This window comes from Antechinus flavipes, chromosome 3 (assembly GCF_016432865.1).
Source record: "Antechinus flavipes isolate AdamAnt ecotype Samford, QLD, Australia chromosome 3, AdamAnt_v2, whole genome shotgun sequence".
NCBI lineage: Eukaryota > Metazoa > Chordata > Mammalia > Dasyuromorphia > Dasyuridae > Antechinus > Antechinus flavipes.
The window spans coordinates 89851343-89862248 of NC_067400.1; the positions used below are offsets into that span (position 1 = coordinate 89851343).

Sequence of the window (10906 nt, forward strand, 5' to 3'; positions counted from 1 at the left end):
ATTGACTTTTTTTTTTTTTTTTGGCTACATTGACCAGAAGTTCTGGCACTGGGCAGGCACAAATAATCCTCCCCAGTGGAGGAAATGAGCATGTGGGCAGACTCCTGGGAGCCAAGAAGTTTGAAAAGGAATAGAGCTTTGCAAAGCTTCATCTGATGTCATCTGAACAAGAAGAATTTTACCCGTCAGCTAAAAGGAAGTAAAAAGTCATATTCATTTATAGCCCACTTACTCCCACCCACTGCAGGAAAACCACTTGTATTTCAGGGAACTGATCGTGTTTCTTCAGAAGTAAGTTATGATCCTCTTTAGCAAATTACTTCATCAAGTCCTCCAACATAGACAGTCTGCCTGGCACCATCTTGGAGCATTGCCCTCTAGACTAGAAGCAGTTCCCTCCAGGGTCACTTTGGAAACAGATTTATCGAGGCCTCCGGCACTCTTCTGTACAGAAATCTTAGAGATTTTGTCACTCACTTAGTGCTTAATGCAAGACTTGAAATAAAACAGACCTTAAGGAGATGTGCCACAGGTAACTTCTCCAGTCCCTTGGAGCCTTCCCTCCTTCCTTTTTCTACTTCTGTCTCTCTGTAAGCTGCTGCTGCGTGCACAGTGAATAGAATCAGGACCTGAAATCCAGTCTCAGACACTGGCTAGCTGAGGAAGTCGCTTAACTGCCGTCTGCCTCAGCTTTCTTAGCTGTAAAATGGAGAAAAGGCAGCTAAGTGCTGTAGTGAATACTGGGCCTGGAGTCTTGAAGACACATCTAGTGCCTGGTCATGGTCCTGGGCAAGTCACTGAACCCTGTTTGCCTCCGTTTAAAATCAGGTGAAGAAGGATATAGCGAGAGCCAGCCAGGATCTTTGCCAAGAAAGCTCCAAATAATGTAATGAAGAGTTGGTCCTAACAACAAAAATGGAGATAAGAACAGGATTGTTGTGAAGATCAATTAGCCAATAAATATGTATTAAGCAAACACTATAAATATTGTTTCAAGCACTTAAAGACACAATAAAAAGCAAAAGACAATCCCTGCCCCTCAAGGAGCTCACTATTGATCAATAAGGTAACACTTGTTATCATTATTATTATTATTATTTCTTTCTTATCACCTTCAACTAATACAGTAGATTCTTATCAGGTCTTTCTGACTCCATTTTCTCTTCTTCCCAAAAAATGAGTGAAAAACTTTTTTGTTTTGTTTGTTCATTTTTGAGATTGGCTTTCCCCATCTTCCCCAGGCTGGAAATGCTCTGGGCTGATCCTCCTCCTGCTATCTGGGGAGCTCTGACCTGGTCTGGTTCACTCGCTCTTAGGCAGCCTGGTAGTCCCCGACATTAATGCTGGACCTAGTAATTAATTGGTCAGCTTTAGCCCTCAGAATTCCCAAACTCAAGTGACCCACTAACCTGAGCCTCCATAGTAGCAGGGAGTGTAACTTGTGTCCCCAAACTAGGAGATGCCTGCTATTTTACAAACATTGTACAGTGTACAAACATTGTATTACAAAATACAAAAGCGAGATGATCTCTGCTGTCCAGGTGCTCATGTGCTAATGAAGGAGACGATACATACATACATACACACATATACACACACATTTATAAGTATTTACACAACATACACAAGGTAACCATAGGGATGATGAAGAAAGCACTATTAGCTGAGCATTAACAAAGGCAAAGAATGGCAGATGAGCTGGCTCTTAAAAGAACCAAAGAACTCCTGTAAATTCCCTCCTCTCTGAAAGGTTCAACTACATCAGCCTTTTTTCCTCCTGTCACAGCAAGGGAGGTATATGTTGATAAGGCTGGTCCTTTAGTGCCAGCCCGTAATCTGCCTCTTCTAGGACCCAGCAGTCTTTTCTTTTCCCATTAAATCTCCATCCCCCACCTCCCCAGTACTCCTTTCCCAATACTCTTATATTTATCCCTCTTATCCTTCACATCCATAGTTCTTGAAACAACTTCCACATTTAATCTTATGAAATAATCAAAGAAATGCCAGCTAAAACAACATTGAAGTGCTACCTCCTATCAAATTATTAAAAATAATTTAAAACAATGGAATTCAGTGTTAGCAGGAGTGTAGAGAAACAGATGCACTCTCGTTGTTGGTGAATTATGAACTCGGAGAATGTTTTTTAATGAGCATTCTGATGATATGCAATAAAAGTTACAGAAATAATCATACCCTTTAATCCAGTTAAATACCTAGAGAATTATATCAAAAACAAAACAAAAAAAAATTGCTTTCTGCTAAATATATGCATAACAACTTCCTGTGCAAAAAAAAAAAAAAAATTGGAAGCAACTTAATCTCCTTTGAGGGAATAGTTGAGTAAATTGTGATACATTAATGTACTGGAATGCTGCAATGCAATTAAGATTGACAAATATGAGGATTATAAGGAAATTTGGAAAAATTTTTATGAACTAATATAGAACATAATAAAAAGCAGAACTGGAAGAATGGAATATATGCTAGTTTAAGAGGAAAAGTCAATGAAAATAAAAAACAAAGATTCCTGAGGGAAAATAACTGAAAAAAGAGTGACTAAAAGTAGTGACATTTTGTGAGTTTAAATTCATTTAAATATGTGAGTAATTGCAAAACAGTTTTAACATTATTTTTGATTTTCCATGTTATTTAAAATAAATCATTCAGAAGTTTTTTATTTCAAAAGATGTAACTAATAAAAATTTAACTGATAGAAAATAAAAGCAACAGTATGAAAGGTTAGTATTTCCCTCCATCTGCACAACTATTTTTCTTTCAAGAAAGTAAGGAAAATTTTAAATGTTTCTTTTATTAGAGAAAATAGTATAAATTAACCGAGTTTCATATTTACAGTAAATTTAGGATTGGAGTTTTTTGGGGGAGAGAGGTGGTTCAGGAGAAAAAAAGTGCCTTAAGTTGCATCATGGTGAAATAAATATCCAGTAACTTTTTAGCTTTCATGGATTTGCAACCAATCTAATTGGTTACTATTTAATGGCATCTGCTGTACAATATTGTTGGCAATAAAATTATAGTTAAGAGTTTCAGGCAAAGTTGGAGGGTTTTAGAAAGTCAAGTGTATGGCCATTTTGTCCCAAAAGATTTGGCATAATTTTCAGAAAATGTTTGTTCTGTTTGATTCTAAAATTAAAAGAGAACTCTCAGTATGATCAAGTAAGAATAAGACCTGGTCCCTCTTGCCATTTAGAAAATTACCTAGGAGCAGCTAGGTGGCCCAGTGAAGCCCTGAAGTCAGGAGGGCCTGAGTTCAAATCCAACACTTCCTGGCTGTGTGACCCTGGGCAAGTCACAAGTCACTTAACCCCAATTGCCTCAGCAAAAAGAAAAAAAAGAAAAAAGAAAAGAAAAAAAGAAAATTACTTTGGCTACTACATGGAGACTTGACGTGGGGAGAGCTTTGAAGTGGGGAAATTAGGAGGGTATGATGATAATCCAGGCTAAGGGGGATAGAGGCCTGAATGAGATGGGTGGTTATCATGTAAACTGTGAGAAAGGGTCAGATGCAAAAAACAGTAGGGAGGTAGATTGGATAGATGGAGTAAGGGAGTTAAAGAAGGATACACTCGAAGGTTACAAACTGACTGACTGGGAGGATGGTGGTACAGCTCCTTAGTGCCTCTGCTTACAGATATGAGAAGCATTAGGAATGAGACATGAAACAGGGTTATAATCTTATTCCTGATATTTTTAGAATCCATCTCTTTGTAATAGAGTCCTTACTCAGAACAAAGAAAAACAATTACACAAAAGCATCTGACAGCTTCTGAGCTTGACAACATGAGTCTGTGATCACCCCCCACCACCACTGCTACCATCTCGAAGGAGAAGAAAAAAAAATAATGAGAATGATAATAATAGCCAGCATTTATGTAGTGCATTAAGATTTTCAAAGCACCTTGCACATTATCTCCTTGGAGTTCACAGCAGCCCTGGGAAGTAGGTGCAGATGAGAAAGCTGAAGCTGAAAGAGCTTCTGTTTGCCCACAGTCACCCAGGAAGAATTTGCACGTAGGCTTTCCTCATTCTACTAAGAGGAGGAAGACATCCTTTATCATTGGTTCATTTGACCACTACACTGAAATCAGAATTCAAATATCTTTTAGCGTTTTTATTCACATCATTTTCAGTCTCCAGGTCTGACTTGCCAGTCTTCCTATACATCTGCTTATAATTCCTTTTAGTCATCATTTCTTATGACATAATTATGTCCATATACTACAATTTGTACAGCTATTGACCAATCAATGAATATAGATTGTATGTATTTTACAACCGCAAAAAGTATTTCTGTGAATATTTTGTCGCTTAGAGACCATGTCCTACATATCTTTCTATATGTTGTAGCATTGCACAAAGTAAGTACTCGATAATTATTTGTTGATTTGTATTGATGTTTCTTAAATTATTTTATCCTAAAGTTGTCTGACAGTACCCATAACTTCTCAAGTTCTACATGGAGAGGGCCAGAACTCTGGAGAAGTGTATTTGAAACAAGGTGTTAACTCAGTGGAATAGATGATATGATGGTTCTCTAGTTCACATGTATACTTAGTACTTAGTATGGTGATGTAATGGTTCTCTAGTTCACCCATGCATAGTATGCTGTAATGATGTAATTGTACTAAGGTGTATAAGGCCTGAGAGGACAGGAAATGAGACATTCCATTTTTGACCATCCTCCTGGTGGCTCTCCTGCCTCCTGCGCTCCTCCAGTAAGATCAAGGCTGTCCCGCAGTCCTCCAGAAAGCTAGCCCAAACGTTATACTACCTCATCCACCAGAAGCTATTAGTATGCCTTACAGGTGCCCATTACCTAGCTAGTTCCACACGACTAGTCATAGCATCATAGCTTTAGGGGAGAGTTCAGATGTCATTTAATCCAGTTCCCTAACCAATTCAGTAATTCCTTCTCCAACATCCTTGGCAAGTACAAATCAGCCCTCTTTTTTAAGTATAATGGGGGCAAGGAACTTGTTACTAAAATAGCTTGTAATGACCACGTATTTAAAATTAGCCGGAGTCAGGAATTCAGGTTAAGGGAAAAATCTTCAATCTTTATTGAAGTGAAGAGGTGAATAAAGATTGCGATAGCAATATGGGCAAGAAAGATTGCGATAACAATATGGGCAGCTGCAACAGGAAGCCAGCTAACAGAGGGGGATCTGAACTGAAAGGCCGTCACAATGGCAATGCAAGCAGTCTCTCTTTCCCCTTCCTTTTCCACTCCCCTGCCTCCACCCACCAAAATCGTCATTTCCTATACAACACATCAGGACTTGCACAAAGAGTGGGTGGGGGGCATTCTTTCTCCAAGCTTATATATTAATAGAGTATGATCCAATTACTATTTAGCCTCATGTGCTTGGGACCTCAGTGCATCAACTCAAGCCTCAGCCCATTACAATAGCTCATTCCTCTTTCCAATGGTTATGCTAAGAAATTCTTATATTGAACCAAAACCTCTCTATATAATTTTCTTCTAAATGATACTTCAAATTTTTGAAGGCAATTATCATATTCTTACACATTCCTCATATTTCCTCATTTCAGGCTAGTTATTCTCAGTCCCTTATAAAGTTTTTCTTAGGGCATGTTTTCAGATTCTTCACTAAATTTAATTTTTTTGTATGGATATGGTCAACTTTGTCACAGTTCTTCTTAAAAGATGGTGCCTAGAACTAAATACAATTCCCCAGAAGTAAAACAATTACCTACTTCTAGATAGGCAGATGGATGGTAGTTGGGTCAAAGATATAATGTAAATTTCTGACTGTCTGATTCTCTTACATGCAGTATGACATCGCTGGACACTCTGGAGATGGTTATGTAAACTTGGTTCCATTGGACAAAATCCCCAAGAACAATAAGGAAAGACTTCAGATTCTGAAGGTAAAGACATTCCGAGGATACATCTGTGTACTGATGCAGATCTACAGAAAGTGTCTTTTGGTCATTAAAAATATACAGTGAAGAAGAGATATAACATAGGAATTTTTTTTTTCCCAATGTTAACACACTACCTTGAGGGGAAAACCCAGTAATATATTTCACCCTATCTTGGGCTTCTAACAAAAAATATCCAAATCCAAAGTCATCATAGTCCCTCTCCTACATTCCAATTACTCTGCTTAGAACCCTGTTTCTGTGAGTTATCTCAGGTTCTAGATCTAGTTGGTAGCTTTGGGGTGCTGTTCTTTAAAATATATTGACCTTATAAAGCAGTTTGGTTTGGTTTTTGAAGAGAGAGAGGTGAGGAAGAAGAAAGGAAAGGGAAAATACATTTTGTTTTCTCTCAAGCTCTCTTCGATATCAAATTTTGTAATCCTACAAATAGTCTCTAACCAGAGATAGAAAGAAAAAATACATTTGGAGGAGTTTCACAAACTGAACAGGAGGTGATTTTTCTCTGTTCCTATAGCAGAGGGGAAACAGTTTGAGAGCTCAACTTTATATCATGTAATTTCTCGAGGATTTTTCACAGAAATAGTGCAAGCATATCATAGTTTCCATGGTAATAGCTGATACACAGCCATAGCTGCTATTGCAAATGTCCATTTTATAAAGAGGCTTCTTCCCCAAGATTTTTAATCTGTGTCTTCTGCTCACAGACAATGCATGCACACGCACAATTCTGCATGAGTGGAGACCATACTTTAGAAGGAACGGAACATGCCATCAATGAGATTGCCAAAGAGGAGGCTGATGAGTACTTTGTCATTGTCCTGAGTGACGCTAACCTGGAACGGTATGGCATACATCCAATGAGCTTCGCCCGGGTCTTGACAGCCAACCCCCAAGTAAACGCTTTTGCCATATTCATTGGATCTTTAGGGGACCAAGCAGAAAGGTATGTGTTCTTATAGAATCAAAGGAAATATTTCATCTATCCCTCATCCCTGGAATGTACACCCTTTTCACCTCTGTCTCTTAGCAACTCTACTTTCAGTCAAAGTTCAACTTATATACCAACCTTTACATGACACTTTTGCTGATCCCCTTAGCTCCTAATGCCTTCCCCCCAAAAGTACCTGTGTTTATTTATCTACATAGAAATATATATAAACATATATTTGTGTCTTTAGATAAATTTATGTATTATAACATATTATATATGATATATAACATAATAGACATATATTATGTTATATATAATACAAGAGTCTATTATATATATATACTTGTATGTATATTATGTAGGTACATAGGCATATTACATATAGATATATATGTATAAATACATGTATATATTTCTATAAAGATGAATATGCACATAATATATAGCATGTGTATTTGTGTTGGCTCTTCTGATAGAATGTAATAAGAATAGGGACTGTCCATCTTTGTCTTTGTATCTCTAGTATCATAGTGCTTGACATGTCACAGGCCTTAAGAATAACTTAATGAATTGATCATCCCTTCTCTCTTCCAGTTTTTTTATTTCTGCCTCTCTCTTTTATCCTTCCCTTTTGTCTACAAATAGCCTCAGGTGTTCCCTATTCTTAAAACAAACAAACAAACAACAACAACAAAACTTCACTTGATTCTGTTATTCCTCCTGTCTTCTCCACTCACTTGTTATACTCATTGTCTGAATTTTCTTATCACCTCCCCCGTGGTACAGTGGAAAGTTTAAATCCTGCCTCAGCAAGTTATCTCTGTTGTCTTGTCTGTAAAATAATGGGGATAACAATAGCGCCTTCTTCTCAGGGTTGTTCTGAGGATCAACTGCGATAACCAGTGCAAGCACTTTGTCAGTCTTAAGGCACTGTCTAGGTTATCATTGTTTTTATTCATTTCCCCACTTGGCGACCCGCTGAATCTCACTCTTCTCCCTATCACTCCATGGTCACCATGGACTAATGACTCAATCTTGATGTTCTTCTGAATCCTCCTCATCCTTTACATTCCATAGTATTTGATCCTGTTGACCCTGTGCTCCTCTGATGATTTTCCTCCGGACAAACTCGTTCTGGCTTTATTTTTTCTATTCTATTTCACTGGAATCGAAAGAGGTCATTTCATGGCACCACTTCCATCTACGCCACTTCCAGAATCTCCTAGAGGGCTGTTGAGCCCTGATGTGCCAGCCTGTGTCCGTTCTGAGACTTTATGCAGTCCCCCCATCTTTCTTCTCCCACCCCCCACCTCCATAGCATTTCCTATTGAAACCCAGCTCTCTGGTGCCCACTTCTTCCAGGAGACCTCCTGTCCCCTGCAGCTCTCCCTCTCCAGTGGAAAAGGCTCAGGATGTGCAGACAGAGGATTCAGGTTCAGAGCCCACCTCGGAGAGATGATTAGGCTTCTTGGGGTATAATGTCCTTTTTCATCTTCCCTTCTTTCATATTAAGTGTACTCAGTAAATATTTTGAATTGAATTGAATTATGTTGATTTTTCTAAGCCAATGTCACCAGGGTCCTATAACCAAAATCAGTCACCTTTAAGAACCCCTCCTCACGGCAGCTCTGGGGAAGATAGTACAAGTAAGATAGTTATTCCCATTTTAGGGGTGAAGAACCTAAGCTTCCCCAGGGTCAGGCAGCCAATAAATGTTAATGGCAAGATTTGAATCCAATTCTGCAGAATCCAAGACCAAGGCTCTCTCCATTCTGCCTGGCTACTTACTTAGTAGCAGATAGAAAATGAAAACTGCCCTTCAGTCACTATGCGACAGGATGTAACAAAATGATCTTTATTGAGAATACAGCTTTTTTGAAGGAAGATTAAAATTCTGAGAATATACTCCATGTGGCCCCAGAGCCCTTAGGGGGATGGAGGGAGAAGGGGCCAGGGATCAGCCCAGTTAATCAAGTTCTCTAAAGAGGGAATTTCAAACTACAGAAACAGTGACTATAATAAATGAAAGAAAATCTTTTGAAAGAGGCTTATTGTCTTACTGAAAAGCTCCTTATGCCAGATCCTCCCCCTCCAGTGGGTACTCTCACTGCTTTCCCAAGCCCTTTATCCCTGCTGACAACTGGATGAAAGTCCAGTGACTGGCCAGGTATTAGAAAGTAAAAACTTCCTTTTTTTTTTTTTTTTAAGAAACTCTGAGGACTCTAGGTTACTGAGGCTGGCAGAAGAAGGGCAGTTCCAATTTGCATTGGTAATTTTTTTCCCATTCTAAACCCACAGGCTTCAGAAAACTCTACCAGCAGGCCGGTCCTTTGTTGCTATGGATACCAAGGAGATCCCTCAAATTCTACAGCAGATCTTCACTTCTACCATGTTGTCCAGTGTCTAAGAAGGGTCCTTTATGGGCCCTCTAGTTTAGCCACTACACAAGGTAAATTAAAGCAAGAATATGTATCACTCTAAAAAGTTCTGCTTCTCAAAAAAGAAGGGATGGTGAAACATTTTAATCTGCATTATCCAAGTCTCTCTAAATAATTATTCTTCAGTCAGAAAGACAGAAGTGTGGGGCTTACCTGTAGAAATTTACAGTCACTCATTAAAGTTCAAGAATCTGATTGGTCTGCCTTTGGCAGAAGACTAGGGGCAGAAGAAGACAGCTGAGAACTATAGACCAGGAGCCTGTTGGACAAAGAACAATCCCTCTTTGCTTTTATAAAGTGAAATGACAAACGGATCTCTATACAAGGTAGCCCTATCAAACTAAACTGAACACCCCATTCCGAATTATGGAAATGTAAGCCATCACACGTCCGTCCAATCTGCTCTTGTCCAATAATTGCTACCATCCATCTCCTCATTCAGTTCTCCTCCACCCCTTGAGTTCTTGAGAACAATAGAGTTAGCATTAGTGTGGGATGATCCGGTATTCAGCCAATGAAACTGACTGAAGATATCCTTCTAACAGGAGAATTTTTAAAAAGAGTTGATTCTTTCAATAATTCTCTTTTCTTGAATATAATCAGAAGGAATCCAAAGATTCTTGGATTGCCTTCTCTCCCCACAGAAATATGAAAAAGTTACACTACTCTGATTTTCCAATGAAACATTTAAGACCCAATGTCCTTTTCTATCTGCCACCTCCAGGAAGGGAGAACGAGAGACAGGGAAACAATAGTTAATTCAACAAACATTTATTTTCACTGGTTCCCTGCCCTTTATGATTTCTTCCCATTTCAGTGGTTCTTCACCGAAAAACTCTTTCCACTACTTCGTTTAGTTACACAAAATGCAAAATTTGTAATATCTGTCTACATGAAAAACATTATTTCAAGAGACAGGTAACATAAGGATGGCTATCTCCCCAAAAGAAGGCATAAAGGAAAATAAACACATGTCAAGGTACTAGTGGCCCCTAAGAACAGTCAGGTACCTTTCCTGTGGAAGGATGGAAACATCCTCACACTGTGTGCCTTTCCTCCCCTCGTTCACAAACTTGCTCCAGCAGGTTGACCTTTCCCAACCAGCCAGATGTCACTTCTGCAGCAAGAGCTGGACTCCACCATTGATATAGCAGCTTTAGTTCACAATTGACCCTCAAGTCAGTTATTATAAATTATAAATAATGAAGTCAGTTATAATAAATAATGTAACTTTAAAATCTAATAGAAATTGAAGTTGTATATAGCTCATTATGTCTTCTTAATTAAGTCTAAGAGTCTGCGAAGATAAACCATCCAGTGTGTTCCACCCTCCATAATTGACTGTCCAATAAAAAGCGATCCAATTTCTAATGTATTTTGTTGCTGTTGCCTGATTCCGTGCCCACTGTCTGGCTCCCAGGCCTGAGGCTGCCCAGTGGAGGGAAGGATTTGAGCCATTGAAAGAGTTTGCAGAGAGAATCACCCTGTGGGTTTGTACACTGGAGGGCTGGAGCTGTTGCTTTTTCATTTACATTTTAAGGCAGTTTCTATTTTTTTCCAGAGTGAAGTGATGCCTTTGACAGTCCTTGGGCTATACATTATTACAGCTCCC

At 38.8% G+C, this 10906-nt stretch overlaps 1 protein-coding gene across 1 annotated transcript in view; it reads left to right on the forward strand.

The window, feature by feature from the left end:
• VWA8 (von Willebrand factor A domain containing 8) overlaps positions 1-10665 on the forward strand; it is a 404132-nt gene extending 393467 nt beyond the window's left edge. Inside the window, exons 43-45 of the mRNA XM_051983869.1 lie at positions 5815-5910; positions 6630-6868; positions 9155-10665. Of these exons, the coding sequence (XP_051839829.1) occupies positions 5815-5910; positions 6630-6868; positions 9155-9263 (444 nt within the window). The 3' untranslated portion in view covers positions 9264-10665. The remainder of the gene's footprint in view (positions 1-5814; positions 5911-6629; positions 6869-9154) is intronic.
• Positions 10666-10906: the final 241 nt, after the last annotated feature.